At 16.0% G+C, this 19,187-nt stretch overlaps 5 protein-coding genes across 5 annotated transcripts; 1 reads left to right on the top strand and 4 right to left on the bottom strand.

The window, feature by feature from the left end:
- Positions 1-1,083: 1,083 nt before the first annotated feature.
- PADL01_0817400 (14-3-3 protein) lies at positions 1,084-2,616 on the bottom strand (the record flags this gene model as incomplete). Its single annotated transcript, XM_028681518.1, has 4 exons — positions 1,084-1,112; positions 1,430-2,018; positions 2,187-2,272; positions 2,532-2,616. 4 exons carry the CDS (start codon positions 2,614-2,616, stop codon positions 1,084-1,086), a joined length of 789 nt encoding a protein of 262 aa, XP_028537888.1.
- A 3,687-nt stretch (positions 2,617-6,303) lies between these two features.
- Positions 6,304-8,301, bottom strand: PADL01_0817300 (zinc finger protein, putative; the record flags this gene model as incomplete). The annotated part of the gene is made up of 2 exons (XM_028681517.1): positions 6,304-6,381; positions 6,745-8,301. The coding sequence occupies 2 exons, from the start codon at positions 8,299-8,301 to the stop codon at positions 6,304-6,306; spliced, it is 1,635 nt and encodes a 544-aa protein (XP_028537887.1).
- A 2,182-nt stretch (positions 8,302-10,483) lies between these two features.
- On the bottom strand, positions 10,484-11,635 carry PADL01_0817200 (conserved protein, unknown function; the record flags this gene model as incomplete). Its single annotated transcript, XM_028681516.1, has 1 exon — positions 10,484-11,635. One exon carries the CDS (start codon positions 11,633-11,635, stop codon positions 10,484-10,486), a length of 1,152 nt encoding a protein of 383 aa, XP_028537886.1.
- A 4,027-nt stretch (positions 11,636-15,662) lies between these two features.
- PADL01_0817100 (high mobility group protein B2) lies at positions 15,663-15,962 on the top strand (the record flags this gene model as incomplete). The annotated part of the gene is made up of 1 exon (XM_028681515.1): positions 15,663-15,962. One exon carries the CDS (start codon positions 15,663-15,665, stop codon positions 15,960-15,962), a length of 300 nt encoding a protein of 99 aa, XP_028537885.1.
- A 1,372-nt stretch (positions 15,963-17,334) lies between these two features.
- PADL01_0817000 (conserved Plasmodium protein, unknown function) lies at positions 17,335-17,661 on the bottom strand (the record flags this gene model as incomplete). The annotated part of the gene is made up of 2 exons (XM_028681513.1): positions 17,335-17,355; positions 17,518-17,661. The coding sequence occupies 2 exons, from the start codon at positions 17,659-17,661 to the stop codon at positions 17,335-17,337; spliced, it is 165 nt and encodes a 54-aa protein (XP_028537884.1).
- Positions 17,662-19,187: the final 1,526 nt, after the last annotated feature.

Below are 19,187 nucleotides of genomic sequence, written 5' to 3'. Positions count from 1 at the left end.
TTTCTATTAATAAACTCTTATGCTATGGAATTCACTTATATTATTAAATGAAAAGAGTCTATAAATTTATTAACATTTTTAAGATATAGCTGTTCTTCACATATATATATATATATATTTCTTTTAATTTTTTTTTTTCTTTTTAATTATTTATTCGTTCTAGTAAAGAATAATTTTTTTTTTATATGATATGAAAAAAAAAAAAAAAAAAAAAAAATAGAAAAAAAAATTTTACGTTAAATGAATGTTAAGTACTTAATATATGTATAATATAATATATAAATATATAGTATATATATATATATATATATATATATTTATATATAAATATAACACTATAATTGAAAGTTAAAAGGGAAAAATAGGAAAATTATTATATGCTGTAAATTTTATCAATATTTAAAATTTCTTTCTTTTTTTTTATTTTTTCATATATATATATATATATATATAAATATATATGTATATATATTATTGTTATTTTTTATTTTTTATTTTTTTATATTTACATATAAATATATATATGTATCAATAAATAAATAAATATATTTATATATATATATTTATATTTATTTATTTACCTTTATTAATTTTTTCTTAATATTTATATATATAAATGTATATAAATAAATATATATATTTTTTATGTTATGAATTTTTTTTTTTATATATTGTTTGACTCACATGTATATATATATATATATATAAATATATAATACCAACTTTAAATGCACGATAATCACTAAATATAATAATGAAAAAATGGAAACACATAAATATGTACATATCTATATATATGTATATGAAAAATACATATATGGATATACACATAAGGTGTTGTTTTTATTTCTTTTATTAATATATACATATATATATATATATATATATATATTACAGAATTATTATATATTAGCAAGTTTTAAACTTTTAAACCTATGAAATCAAACAGTTGATAACTTTCCTTCTCAAAAAAAAAAAAAAAAAAAATTCAATTTTTAATAAATTATAAAACACATATGATGTAGTTATATATATATATATATATATAAGTACATTCTTGCTAAATGAAAAATATTACTAACTTCATTCTAAACCTTCGTCTTTTGATTTTTCTGCAAAAAAAAAAAAAAAAAAAAAAAAAAATATATGAACAGTTCAGGTAAAATAAATAAAAACATGGTTATAATATATAATAAAGTTGTGTGTAAAAATTAAAACACAAGTAATAAAAAAAAAAAAAAAAAATATATGAACAGTTCAGGTAAAATAAATAAAAACATGGTTATAATATATAATAAAGTTGTGTGTAAAAATTAAAACACAAGTAATAAAAAAAAAAAAAAAAAAAATCCATGAATGAATAAATATATAAATAAATATACATATATATATATATATTTATATATTTATGTGCATATTATTTTTTTACCTTCGGTCTGATCTCCTTGTAAGTCAGATGTCCATAAGGTCAAGTTATCTCTTAAGAGTTGCATAATTAAAGTGGAATCTTTATAAGAGTCTTCGCTAACATTGTCAAATTCTGTAATGGCATCATCGAAAGCTCTTTTTGCCATTTCACATGCTTGGTGTGGTTGGTTTAATATTTCATAAAAGAAAACAGAATAGTTCAATGCTAAACCTAAACGTATTGGGTGTGTGGAAGGAAGTTCATTTTCTGCAATATCCGTAGCTTTTTGATAAGCTTCTTGAGCACAATTGGATGCTTCTTTCTTTCCTTCATCACAAGAAAATTCACTAATGTAACGGTAATAATCACCTTTCATCTTGTAATAAAAAACTTTACTTTCACTTTCTGAAGTATTTGGAATTAACTTTTTCGTAAGAAGATTTAAAATATCTTGACAAATATTATTTAATTCTTCTTCAACTTTCTTTCTATAAGTAGCAGCAACATTCTTATTATGAACATTAGCTTTGCTCATCTCTTTTTGTTCTACACTAGAAATTATTCTCCATGAGGCTCGACGAGCACCTACAGCATTCTTATAAGCAACGGACTACAAAAAGGAAGAAATGGTAAATATAAATATATAATATGTAATCATATATATATATATATATATATATATATATATATATATATAAATATATTTATATATATATATATATATTTATATTTATATATTTATATATATTTATTTATTCAAATATCATTGTGGCTGTACCAATAAATTCCTTTCTTCGACGGTCAATTCATCTTTGTCATTGTTCACGCATTGCTCAACTAAAGTTCTCATAGCATCTGCCATTTCTATAAACATTTAAAAAATTTTCAAAAAAAAAAAAAAAATATAAATATATAAATATATATATATATATAAATATATATATATATGTATAATACAACTCATATATTGTCACATACATATATATACAGGAACATTTTTATGGCCATTCATATATATTAATCATACATATCTTAACAATTTCATAAATGTAACCATGTATATATATATATATATTTATTTATTGATATATTTTTTTTAATAAATCCTTTTTATTATTATTACCATCATATCTTTCGGCTTGCTCAGCCAATTTCGAACGATAAGTACAATCGCATCTCAATTGTTTTAATTCTTCAGATGTTGCCATTGTTTTTTATATATATTATATAAATATTTGTATTTTATATGTTTTCTTTTTTTTTTTTTTTCTTAAGGAAAAAAATTTATGATAACACAGTATAATATATATGTAATTTACTTACTAATAATAATATATAAATAATAATATATTATAAATATATAAAATATAAATATATATATAATATTATTTTATATATATGTATTTTATTATATATAATATATTAAAGTCTACGTAAAATATATAAAAAAAAAAAAGAAAAGAATATTATTATAATATTAAATAAATGTTTAAATATATTTTTTTTTCTTATATAAAAAAAATATATATATAAATAAAAAAGATAATGAAAAAAAAAAAAAAAAAAATTTTTTTATATATATAATAAAATAATATTTAAATAAAATTAAGGCCTAAAATTAATTTTTGTTAACATAATATAAATAATATATATTTTTTTTAATATAAAATAATGATATAATAATTCAAGCCATGCAATAAAAATTTTCTTTATATTATTATAAGAAATAAAATATGCTTTGTATAAAAAAAAAGTATTTATTATTTTATTATATTTAAAAAAAAAATAATAAATAATAAATAAATTATAATTATATTGTATATATAATTATTATATATATAATATAAATATATATATATATATATATACATAAAATAAGTTATATATATAATATGTTATATGAAATAATGAAATATGAAAATATATTTTTATTATATTATGTACGTATATTTATATTATGTACTATAATAATATGTAAATAATATAATATATTTCTTTTCTTCCTTATTATTATTATTATTAGTATATAAATTTTTTTTTTTTTTTTTTTTTTCTTCTTCTTTTTTTAATTTTTATTCTCTCCAGAATATGTTCTTTTCATAATATTATTATTATTATGTATTATATTATTTATTATTTATATATTATATATTATATATATATATATGATATATTTTTTTTTTTTATGTGCAAGTAAAAATATAAAAATAAATATGATATTTCAAAAAAAAAAATAAAATAAAATAATAGTCCTTTTTTTCTTATATATATTATATATATATAATTATATTAAATATATTATAATTTAATAAAATATTAAACAATAAATAGGCATTTTTTTTTTTTTAATACATATGTATTTTATATATTTATATTATATATTATAATACTATTTATTTTATAAAATATAATATATGAATATATATAATTTTTTTTTTTTTTATCATATATTAATCGATCTTAAAATGTAGTGATATATATAATATATATATATATATATGTATAAAATAATTATATTTATTTATTTCTAAATATTTCTTTTTTATGTAATTTTTTATATACACTTTTTTTCTTCATTCTTTGTGTTTTTATTATCTTCTTTTTTGTATATATTATTATATAAAAAATAACTATTTTATTATATATATGTTATATGTATATCATATATATATGTATATATATATATTTTTAATAATGAATAAATATGCTTTATATTTTTTTTTGCTCTTTCTAGTTTTTTTTTTTTTTTTTTTTTTTAATATATTATTATATATTTTTTTAAATATTTTGTCCCAAAACCTATGTGCATAATAAATAAAAGAAATATTTATATCATATTAATATTATATATTATCATGTATGTATATAAAATATATATGAAAAAAGAAATATATATAATATATATGTATAATATATGTAATTAATATATGTACATATAATATATGTATATATTAAAAAAGGAAAAAAAAAAATATATTATACTTTATCCTTATATCCCTTTTTTTTCCTTATTTAAAAAAGCTTGAAAATAATTTTATTTATTCGTTTTGTTTCATACACATTTATATTTTTGTTATATAAGAAGAAATAAAAAATATATATAAATATATATTGTATATATAATATGTATGATGTACATATATAAATATATGCATATATATTATTATAATATTTAATTATATATATATATTTTTTTTAATATACTATAGCATATAAGAAAAATGTATGTAATTATTTTAAGGAAAAAAAATTAAAACATATATATGTATATAATTTTTTAATCATTATTTTAAAACATATATAAGTAAAATATTAATTTATATGATGAAAAGGGAAAAAAAAAAAAAAAAAAAAAAAAAAAATGAGGAATTAATATATATTATGTATATATATATTGTGCTATTATATGTACATTATACACATAATAATACGCGTATTATATGTATATTTTTTTAGTCCAATGATATATATATATATATATATTTATCAATATAATATATTTATTATATATAATATGATCATATAAATATATGCTTATATTTAAAAATGATATTTCCTTTAATAAATAATACGTAGAATATTTTGCTTTGGGCTCATGGTTTTTAATTTTGAATATAATAACATATAATAAATAGCAATTGACATTTTTAAAAAAATTTTACAAATTATATATGTGTATATTATATATATATAGTTTATTTATTTATATAATATTATATTGAACAATTATTTGAACGTTGTAATATGAATAATTGATATAAGTTACTTTTTTTGGGGGTGTTTTCTTTTATTCCCCTATTCCTTTAAAATATAAGAAATATTATTATTATTTAAAATGTCTTATAAAATAAAAAATTTCTTTATATTTTAATAAATGTGAAAAAAAAATATATATAAGAATATATCATTTTTTTCGTCCATATATAAAGAATTTTCATATGTTTGTATTATTAGTATAATGTAGAAATTATAATATTACAATTTACTATCTTTATTTCTTCTTTCTTTTTTTTTTTTTTTTTTTTATGGTATTATATATTTTTAAGTTACAAGTTCAAAGAAAGAATTTGTCATACTTTGAATATTTCACATAAACGGTCACTATAAATAATTATGAATAATAAAATACTAACGTTTTTTTATATGCATACAATTAAGTGGCCCCATCCTTATTATATATATATATATATATATATATATATTTCATTTTTGACAACATATTATTTTCATTAAATATATGTATGTTATATGTATTTGTACATATATAGACAAAAAAAAAAGAAATTATAAAACAATTAATTATAACTAAAGGCGTATTTATATTTATATAAATGTTAATATATATACATACAGTTGAACATTAATCATTTTTTTTTTTTTTTTCTTTCCCTTATGAACAATTATATATATATATTTTTTAAGAAAAAATAATAATTTTTGTACACCTAACTCAACCTGTTCTTTGTTATTACAAATAGCATTTTTTTTTGTTTTTTGATGATTTTATATAAGTATATAAATTTTACAATAAAAAGAAGTGTTATGAATTAATTAATAAGTTTTATAAAGGAAACAAAAAAATAAAATAAAATAAATAAACAAATTAAAAATATAATAAATAAAATACACTCATAAGATATATATTTATATATACTAATAAATATCTACAAAATCATTATAAATATATGTAAATAAATTTCAGGAAAATAAATTATTATAAGTTTAATTATTCATGAATTAAAATACGAAGAAAAAAAAAAAATATATTAAAACAACTATATAGTTGAAACTACATATTGAAATAAATTAAATAATAAAACAAATATATACATACAGAGAGAAAGATAGACATATATATAATATATATTTTATTTTGTTGTCTTTTTATATATCTTCTAAATCATTTCTTTCATGTTGTAGTTTAAATATTTTGGCATAGACATTTCCTTCCTTTTTCGGCTTTCACAATTTAGCTAGAAAAAAAAAAAAAATAAAAATGCAAAAGTTATATATATATAATATGAATGGTCATAAAAAAAAAAAAAAAAAAAAAAAAAAACAGCCATTATTGTATAAACCCATATAGCTATTTACAATTATAAAACGATAATCGTAAAGAATTATTTTCATGTATTAGATATGAATATAACATTTATTTATATGATATAAAAAATATAAATAAATAAATAAAAATATATATATACATATATATATATTTTTCATATTTTTTTGTATGTCATATATATATTTATATTATATACTTAAATTAATATATATATATATATATATATATATATATTTTTTTTTTTTATTTTTATTTTTTATTGATTAATTACCTGTTTGGCTAGTTTGTGTGCATACATGTCAAATGTTGCATGAGCTCTCGAATCGGATGTAAAATATAGCAAACACAAAATATGACTTAGCATATTCAAAACATCATCATATGTTTCAATTTTATTATCAGCATTAATGTAGTTACCATTAAGATTTCTTATAAAATCAAGATCTACATTGTCGCTTGAATTTTTTGTATAATCATTTTCCATATCATTGAAAGACCTTTGTGTGTCATTTTCACATGTTATTTTATTTTTAGTTATTTGTAAATTCTTTTTAAATATATGATTCAATATTTCATAATAGCTATTATTCATAAAAATATTTTCTGTACATTGTTCAAATGTGTTATATTTATTTTGAGAATCATTTATATTTTGTGTGTTATTATTCGAAAATTCTTTTTCACATATATCTTGATTATTATTATTATTATTTTTACTAGAAATGCCTATATTATCATCATTTGTTATATTTGTCAAATCTGTCCTATTCCCTTTAGATGTATTATCGTGTAGAATAAAATTATCTGATAATGATTGTGTTTGTATGAGTGATACTGAATTATTGTTATTCATATCAGAAATGTTTAAATCAAAAAGATATGGGAATTTCTTTAATATATGTAAATATAATGTATATTTATCATCAAAATTATTTAGGTATGTAAAAATAGAATTTTTTTTTTTATTTTTAAATTGATTTTCATAAGAGAAGGAAAAATTATTATGAGAAGGTTGCATATTGATTAAATTAGATGTAGTGTATCTTTTAGGTTGATTCATATTTTGTTCTTGTAATGTATATCTTTGTTGACTAGGAAGATTTAGAGAATTATATTTAAGATCTATATTTTTATAATTTTTTGCATTAATCATTTTACATGGATAATTATAATTTCTTGAATGAAAATTGAAATCTGTATTGATTTTTTTTTGCTTATTTGATAATTGTGTTTGTCCTTTAAATGAACCATATTGAATTTTACTAACAATGGTAACATTAGGATATGCTGGAATATCTATTTTGTTTGAATATGGAATAAAATATTCTTTTATTTTTCTTTGTTCAGCTAATCCATGTAAATTATTACAATAATATTTATTACAATTTGCATGCATATAATTTTCACATCTTTTTGTTTTATATACAAGTGGATGATAATCAATTTCATCTACACTATGAGCTAATGGACATTCTACACCTAAAGGGCATTTGTTAATATTTGTCTCTTCAATATATTTATAAAATTTATTATTAACACTACCATCTTTATTAGTTAAATGAACACAATTCTTTAATATCATATTTCTTTTCTCCTTATCTTCTTCGCTTTCATTCTTATTCTTAATAAAATATGGACATGCAACAGGAATATATCTTAAATAAGAAGGTAAGGAAATATAATATGGACAACGTCTAATCCATTCAGCACTATGACTATACTGACATCTATCGAACCCGAACTCACACAAACCTTTAGCTAATCGTAAACATTGCTTCGTACGGAATCTATATAAATCTTCTTCGCTAAGTAAAGGTGTGCACGCCATTATAAAACGTATATATAAATATATACATATAAATAAATAAATATATATATATTAAAAAATAATTCAACAAGATATTATATATATATATATATATATATATATATATAATATATGTATATATTTTTTAATCGAGTCTTATACGTGGCGACAGAATTGTTTTTTCAATATGGTTCATTTAAAGTTACAAAAAAAAAGAAAAAAAAAAAAAAAAAAAAATTTAAGAAGGAAATGTATTATATATGTATATATTATGAACAAATAATATTATAATATTTATCCCCTATATTTTTTTTTTTTTTTTTTTTTTTTATTTTTCTTGTATACAGAAAAAATAAAAGCAAAAGATAAAAATTCAAATAAATAAATAAATCCAATTACCACAATATGAAGCAAAATAAAATACATACAACATTTTCTATAGTGTAGAATGAATAACTCGACAATTAATTTTAACACATCATTTTTTTTTTACAGCAAAAAAAAAATAAAAATAAAAATAAAAATAAATAAATAAATATATATATATATATAGTTGAAAATATAATATTTTTTCGTAATAAATATCTTTTTGTAAATATAAAAAAATATATATATATTTATATATATATTATATAAAAAAATAAAAACAAATTAATATAGAAGAAAAAAAAATAAATAAATAAAAAAAAAACAGGTTCACATTTTTAAGTTACCAAAAAATTATGAGAACAGGAAACAGAAACTACAACAAGAACAAACATGAGAATAATAACAATATGGAAATTAAACGAAAAGAAAAAAAAAAAAAAAAAAAAAAAACAAATAAATAATAATAAAAAACCAAGTCACCAAATTCTTATTTAATAACCATTATATAATATTCTTATGTTTTTATTTATTTTTTATATTTTTTTAAAAATTAATTATATAACCAAACAAAAAAAAATTCCTTCTTTTCCTTTTTTTTTTTTTTTTTTTCTTCTTTTTTATAGCTATGTTTAAATTATGATCACCAAAGATCTAGTCATATATACACATTTTTATTAATATACATAAGAAAAAAAAGAAAAAAAAAAATGGAAAAAAAAAAAAAACCTTATGATATATAAATATATTATCTATATAAGGGGAAAATTATTGAACACATCTATGCATGCACGGAAAAGAGTACATATATAAATTTGGTTATACACATTATATATATGTAGAGTTTCTCATTTTTTTTTTTTTTTTTTTTTCTCTGGATCTTAAATAAGAAATTATTAACTACATATTGTTATATATATATATATATATATTTTTTTTTTATTGTAATAATGAAGTTCCTTTTACAACAATAATTGTAAGAATAGATGAATTTTTTTTTTTTTTTTTTTTTTTATTTTAAGTATAAAAATATTATTATCTTAGATGGAACTCATTTGGATTATTTTATTTATAGAATATAAATTAGGTGAATAATAAAAAAAAAATAAAAAAATGGATAATTTCTTTTTTTTCTTTTTTCTTACTAGAGAAAGAATTAAATACTTTGGAACAAAAAAAAAAAAAAAAAAAATACTTTTTAATGTGTGCATCCATTTTTTAAAACATAAATATATATATATATATATATATATATATATATATATATTTATATATATATATATATATCATTTAATTTTCCTATTGATATTATTTATTCTATAGAAATTATAAAAAAAAAAAAAAAAAAAAAAAAAGGAGGCATATAAGAAATAATTTTATCAAATGTTTTAAAAAAATTAATATATTATTGTGCATAGGAATTATAATTTGACCCCATATATATATTTACATATAATTATGAAAATCCATATTATTTCCATCTTTATAAAAAGAACAACTATTAAAATTTATATATAACAAAGTTTTATATACAACAAAAAAAAAAAAAAAAAAAAAAAAAAAAAAGAAAAGAAAAACAAATAAATAAATAAAAATCAAAAAAACATATAAATAAATAACAAATATATATATATATATATATATATATATATATATATATATGTGCAGATATTATGTGGGACGTAAAAATTATAACCCATCAAAAAGGATATATATTATAAATATAAAATATATATATATATATATATATATATATATATTTGATATGTGTATATTTTTGTGTGCTTTTTCTAATATAATCAATATTATATAAAAACATTTTAAATATATAATTCTCTCAAAATGAAGGTGATAATGGTCTATTAAATCCTCCTCTTCTATTCATATATTGTCTATACTTTCTTTTGGTTCTTTTATTTATTCCTGATATATCCGTACTTTTATGACATTTATTATCAGTTGTTGAAAATTCACTTATTCCCATAATTTTTTTAATCATCTCACTCTCTGATAATTCTTCATCTAAAATATTGTCATTCATTATATCATTATTATTCTCTTCATTTTTATTTGGATATTTATTTTTCTTATCATAATCTTCTTTTTCTTTGGAATTCTTATCAACATATTCATTCTTCTTATCATTTAAATCTTCGTGATTTTTATATTTGTCATCCTCCCCTTCATATGTATTATTTTTTTTTATATTACTATCACTATTATCATATTGCTCTATATTATTTAAAGATATCTTATCGTTTTTTTTATCTTCTATAGAATCAGTACTATAACTTCTTAATTTCCTTTTTTCATATTTATCATAAGATAATCTTCTTCTACTTCTATGTCTATCATCATGTCTATATTTGTCTCTGCTTCTACTTCTATGTCTATCACCATGTCTATATTTGTCTCTACTTCTACTTCTACGTCTATCATCATGTCTATATTTGTCTCTACTTCTGCTTCTACGTCTATCATCATGTCTATGCCTATGACTATCTCGTCTTCTATGTCTATGTTTTTCTATACTTCTACTTCTATTCCTTCCATGTCTATGCCTATTTCTATCTCTATTTCTACTCCTACTTCGACTGCGTCCTTTCCTATGTCTATGTCTGTTTCGACTTCTACTTCTACTTCGACTCCTGCTTCGAGTCCTGCTTCTGTGTCGGCTTCTATCTCGACTTCTAGACCTACTTCTACTTATTGTTATACTTCTATTTCTGCGTTTACTTTTATTTCTGTCCCTCTTTTCAGATTCACTTGAACCCCCCTCCGCATTCATAACTTCATTTATACTTTCTATTATAGCATTCGAATCACCATCCAAATTATCTTTTTCGCTGCCCCCAGAATGGTCATTTGATATTTTCGAATCTTTCCTTTCATTATTTATATCACTTCTGTTCTCCTCATTTCCCTTATCATTATTTTCTGTCGATTCTAAAACTTCAGATGTTTTGCTTTTAAAGAAGACATTAAACATGATAAAAAAAAAAAAAAAAACTACTACACCTTATTTTAATATGTATGATATTATAATAAATAATATTTCTTATAATAAAAATATATATACATATATATATGGATATATATTAAAATATATATTTTAAGCTATCATCATATGTTACTTATATATATGAATTAATATATATATATATATATATATATATATCATATCCTCACATTATTATAATTTTTATTTTACAATGGATATACAAAAAAAAAAAAAAGAAATATATATATATATATATATATATATATAAATGGATATGTAACAAATATATTGTAACCATTCAATAGCATTTATAAACTCTATAAGATAAATAATAAATCAAAGGTACATTTTTATGAATACAATATTATTAAATAAATAAATAAATATATATATAAATTTAAATATATGTAAAAGAAAAAAAAAAAAAAAAAAAAAAAAACTTCCAGTTATTATTAATATATAGAAAAGTATAATATGAATATTTTCTTAATTCCTATATAAAAAATAAAAAATTAATATTTGACATATTCACATGTTTTAATATATTTCAAAATAAATAAATAATAAATAAAATTATAATGGCACAATATATATTATGGTAAACTTTATTTTTATTGTTTAAAAAAAAATAAAATTTAAATTTAAATAAAATAAAAATAAATAAACAATTAAATATATATATATATATATATATATTATATCTTTTTTATTTCACGAATACATATTCAGATGGATTCTATTTTATTCTTATTATTTCAAAATATATTATTACCAGAGTTATTCATATATATATATATTATAATATTTAAGAGTATATTATATATTTTTCTAAATTAAATGATATATAGAATATTTATTTTTAAAGATGGAAAAAGAACAGATATATAATAGTATGAAAAAGAATTCTTAAAAGTATACACTACCTTTTTTTTTTTTTTTTTCTTTGGAACCCTAAACGTTGAGACATATATATATATATATATATATTGTTGGGTGATTTTATTATGAGATAATAGTATATTTACATATGTGTAGTCATATATATAAACTTTATATAATTTGCCAAATATTTATATTAATTATAATAATAGTTTTTATAATATATATATTTGGCATTTATATAAAATTAATAAGTAACTACGAATTTTATTCATATACGATGTCATTTATTTATTTATTATATTCTTATTAATATTAGTAGTATATACAAATAAACAATAAAATTTTTGCTGTCTCTTTTCGTCTTCACGTATATGTTATATATATATATATATATATATAATATCCATTTAATAATATAAATCGGATACATAAATATACATATATACATATATATATAAATATACATATATATATTTAATTTTATATAATATCAAAATACGTACATTTTATAAAGCTATCAATAAACCCTTTTCACCGTTTACTTATTAAGACACTTTGAATTATAATTAAAAAGAAAAAAAAAAAAATTAACTTCTTTAAAATATACATATATTAAATATGAAGAGGATAAAAATGTGGGTACATACTTCTATATACACACACATATTATTATAAATACTTTAATTAAATCACAAAAAAATATATTTATCAAGAAATATAATTAAAGAAATCATATATATGTATAAAGTAAAAATATACATATATATATATATATATATATATATATATATTATAATGCTTTTCTTTTAATTGTGAATTATATATATATTTTTTGTAAGAACATACATAAATTATTAATTATATCTTAACAAATGTTCATACTATTATATGTATATATATATATATATATATATTGAATGATTAATTTACCCCCATCAAAATGTTACAATTAAATATATATATATTATATATATTATATATTTATTTATTTTTTCGCATTTAATATTTGTACAATATATAAATTTACAATTTTTGTATACATTAACTTTACATATATACTTTTAAATAAAATATAAAATATCATTTCATGTATATATTTAAAAATGAAAAAAAATAAAATAAATAAAAAAATAAAAATATAAAAACAAACGTATGACCCGCTATTTTTATGGTTTATTAAAAAACAAAAATGATCATTTTAATAATATTATATAAAAATTAAAATATATATAATAAATATATACATAAATATATAATATAATATAAATATTTTTTTTTTTTTTTTTATGAAATTTAAAAATCTTCATATAATAATATGTTATATATATATATATAATAAATATTTTTAATAATATTTTGCGCATTTATTTTATATATAAATAACTCAATATGCGCAAAAAAAAAAAATTTATAATATATATATAATTATATATATAATAAATATTTTGAATATTTATTAAAATATAAATATATATAAATAATAATATATATATAATTATATATATATAAAATAATATATATATTTACATGCATATAAATAATCCATTTATTCTCGTATTACTTTTGTTCTTATTAAAATATTTATATAATATATATATATAATATTATATATATATATATATAAATTTGTGCTCTTTTAATTTTTTTTTTTTTTTTTTTTTTTTTTTATGCGCATATTTTAAAATATCGCTTCTCATTTGCATAAAAAAAAATAATATATATTTTATATATATATATATAATATATATAATATTATATATATATATTTTATTTTTTTAATTTATTTTTTAATATATATATATAAATTTATACATACATATATAAAAAAATATTGTACATATATAAAAATATATATATATATATATATAATTTTATTATATTAAAATTTTATATAATAAATAAATTACCTATTATTAATAAAATAAATTTATGCATAAAAGAAAAGTTATATATTTTATTATATATATATATAATATAATATATATATTAAAAAAAAAAAATATACAAATTATATTATATAATATTTAAATACATATTTTTATATATAATAAAATTATATATATTATATTTATATATATATTAAATATTATATATATAAAAAATAATATATAATAATTATTATATATAATAATATTATTTATTCGTTTGTACCAAAAAAATTTTTTTTTTTTTTTTTTTAATATTAATATTTTCTTAATGTTATAATTTTTTGTTTTTCTTTATTTATTTAAAATTTCAACAATTTTCTATAAAGAAAAATATATGTTTATGTATTTTTTTTTTTTTATCATAAATATATATGTATATATATATACATATACATATACATTTGTGTAGTTATAAGTGTTACCATATATATGTTTAAGTATTTTTATTTAAATATAAATATAACTTAAAAGTATTATTTTATCTTTTATAATAATAATTTTAAATATTCAAGAACTTTCATTCGATACTTCTTATATATAAAGGTAATTCAAGAAAAATTAACATAATCTGAACTGATATATATATATATATATATATATATGTGTGAACATATATTTGTATTTTTTTTTAATGAACATTATTTTTGTTTATTTGGTTATATATGTATATTTGTGAATTGATTTATCCAAACTTTTTTGTTGCATATACATTTATTTTTGTGTCCATATGTTATATGGTTGTATTTGTTTTATTCTTTATATTTTGTTGTGTAAAAAAAAAAATATATATAATAAGTGTTATATGTGTATATATGTATATGCATTTTTTTATGTTTTCGTATTGGTTGTGAGATGATTGAACTTATATTAAATCATGTGTATGAATATATTATATGTATGTTATATTTTTATATATATATATATATATCAAATGATATTTTAACCATTAATAGTTACTCTTAATGGATAATAAAAAAAAAAATAAATACTGAAGAATATATAAAAGTGTTTACAAAGTTGTATAATTATTCTTTTATATATATATATATATATATATATATTTATTTATTTATTTTTCTGTCTTTATATTATTTATTTTTATTTATCATTATATTTATATATGCATGTGTTCATAATATTATGACCAGTTCATAATTTTTTTTTTTTTTTTTTTTTTTTTTTTCCTGACAGATAAAATTTATAAAATGGCTTCAAAATCTCAAAAGAAAGTATTAAAAAAACAAAACAAAAAAAAGAAAAAAGACCCATTAGCTCCAAAGAGAGCTTTGTCTGCCTATATGTTTTATGTTAAGGATAAGAGACTAGAAATAATAAAAGAAAAACCAGAATTAGCAAAAGATGTTGCACAAGTTGGTAAATTGATAGGTGAAGCTTGGGGAAAGTTAAGCCCAGCTCAAAAAGCACCATATGAAAAGAAAGCACAATTAGACAAAGTACGATATTCAAAAGAAATAGAAGAATATAGAAAGAAAAATCAAGAATAAATATAATACATTCAACATATATATATATATATGTGTGAATAAAGATATATGCGTGTTTTTTTTTTTTTTTTTTTTTTCTACAAAGTTGAAATTATATAATATATATATAAATATATATTTTATTAAGTTTTTTTTTTTTTTTTTTTTTTTTTATATTATGAAAAAGAAATGTTAAATATAAATATATATATATATATATATATATATATGTATCTGTTCAAAAGGAATTTTTTTTTTTTTTTTTTTTATATATATAATTGTAATTTTATTCTGCAACTTTTTTTTTTTTTTTTTTTTTTTTTTTTTTTTGTTTAAGATGAAAAAGGAAAAAAAAAAAAAAAATTAATCTCTTAAAACAATTTTTAAAAAATATATTAGTCCAAATAACATATAGAATGATTAGATAATATAATATATTCTATCTATAACCACATTTGACATATATATTCTTATTTTATTAATACTTTTACATATTGGTTTGATTTTTTAAAATCATATGATCTAGATTAATATATATTATTTATGTTATATATTATCATTTTTAATAATTCTAATAAGGTACACATATTATATATATATATATATATATATATATATATATGTATATATAGGTTTCGTTTTTTCCTTTTTTGTGTTTTTTATATATACGCAAATAAAATAAAATTGGGGGAAATATATAAAAGGGGGATATCCTAAATGATATATATTTTAATTGGTTTTTAATTTTTTTTCTTTTTGTAGGGTCATATAAATGATATGTACATAAATAGACACAGAGAGACAAAAAAAAAAAAAAAATACATATATTTCATATAGATAAAAAAATTATACTTTCAAGTTGTTTTTATTTTTATTTTTATTTTTATTCTTTTTGATTATATAATTTGAAACATGAATATTAAGTTATATCGATTATTTTATATAAATCTTATATATATGTAATATATATAATGTATGAACAGTTTAAAGAAATAATATATACATATAACAAATATTATGATTAAAATAAAAAGGGTATGTTTTATGATCTATAAAAATAATAACATAATTATAGACATATAATATATATATATATATATATATATATATATATATATAAATTCTTATTGTCTACATATTTATATGTTACTTGGTTTAATTTTTAATATATATATATTTTTTTTTCTTTGAATTAATAAAATAATGCATTTGTTATATTAAGATTAATAGTAAATCTACATAAAACTTTATACAAAAAAAAAAAAGACGCATATATTTTGAATGTCCTATTAAGTTTTTTGATAAATTTTTTTCTTTTTGCTAAATATACATGAATTTTTTAAAACAGAAAAAAAATAAATTAAGATAAATTAAAATGTAATTCCTTCCAACCTTATTTTTTATCCTTATTGATCTAAAAAAAAAAAAAAAAAAAAATATAATATAATATAATATAATATAATATAATATAATATAATATAATATAATATAATATATATAATATATATTATATATATAATTTATTGGTAGATTTATACTATATATGAGAAAAAGAAGAAGATAAAAAAAAACTTACCATATCATTTATGCGATAATAAATATATGTTCCTCCTGGTTTTAAGAATAATTCATATGTACAATAAGTTGCTTCAACGGACATAAAAAAAAGAAGGGCTTTTCCAATGAAGGGTAAGCCTACTGTTCCACAGCCATATGACATTTTTGTAGTAAAAAAAAAAAAAAAAATTGAAAAGAAAAATATAAAAAATATTATAAATCACAATATTTATAAATATTATATAAATTATATGTGATCATAATTTTTTTGGAAATATCGCAAGATTGTTATAGTATTTTTTTTAAAATAATGCTTTGGAAAATTATAATTATTATATATATATATATAATGTGATATTTATATATTCTTTTTTTTTTTTTTTTTTTTTTTTTAAATTATTGAAATGGTATAATCAGTACACACATAATATATATAAATATATATATGTATATATAGTACAAATATATTATTATATATATATATGTAATAATATATTTGTGCGCATATGCTTTTTCCTTCTTTGAATTAAAAAAAATAAAAATAACATAAATATACTTACATTATTTAGTTGAATAATTGGAAAGAAACAAAAAAAAAAAAAAATAAAAAAAATAAAAAAATTATTTTGTTGTAAATCTTTCAATAGTTAAAAGTTTATATTATACATATATATATATATATATATATATATATGATACAAAAAAAGAAAAAAATGTGGTCATCCTTTAAAATGAATTGTGAACCATCCTCGATGTTATACTATTTTTGATTAAAAAAGACGAAGGTTATCAAAATGGATTGATTATTTATTATTTTATCTTCCTTGTTTTATATTTTGGAAAATAAATATATTTTTGTTCTTTGGTTTAATATTCAACTGGTACTTTTTTTTTTTTTTTCTTCTTCTTCTTTCCTTCATATCTTTGGTTTTTTTTTTTTTTTTTTTTTTTTATAAAACTTTTTTTCCAGAATATACCTTTGTATATTTTTAAAGACAGTTATTTTATAATTATGATGAGAAAAAAGAATATGTCTATGTAATTATAGATTACTTTTTTTTTTTTTTTTTTTTTTTTTTTTGTTTGGTATTTTATTATTATTATATTATATATATGAAATAAAAAAAAATATATATAATAATAATAATAATAATAATAATAAAAATAATGACAATATTCATGTACTGCCCTAAAGTGCATATATATATAATATGAAAGAATGAATATATAATAATACACATATGATATATATATTATATATATGTGTGTTTTTTTCTTTTTCTTTTATATATATATATATATTTTACTTTATTATTCCACATACAATTTTATAAAACACAGAACATTATATGTACATAATGTTTATTGTGTGTGTCCAATATAACATATAAAGATTTAAGGTGGACAATTTTTTATTAGTTTATTAAAATATATATATATATATATATATATATACATACATATATATATTACTTGTATGTATTGTATACAAGTGTTGTATTTTAAGTAGGTGTTTTTGGTTGTACATATATATATATATAAGAAGAAATAAAAAAAAAAAAAAAAAAAGAAGGTTTCCCTATTTAATATAATACAAATTTATAGAAATATTTCCAAATATTCATAGAAACAAATAAATAAATATGTATGTACATGTACTAACAAAATATTAAACAATATAATGTTTAT

Source organism: Plasmodium sp. gorilla clade G2 (genome assembly GCF_900097015.1).
Source record: "Plasmodium sp. gorilla clade G2 genome assembly, chromosome: 8".
NCBI classification, from domain to species: Eukaryota; Apicomplexa; class Aconoidasida; order Haemosporida; family Plasmodiidae; genus Plasmodium; species Plasmodium adleri (nom. inval.).
The sequence above is the reverse complement of the archived record's forward strand: the minus strand, read 5'-3'. Positions and strand labels throughout refer to the sequence as shown.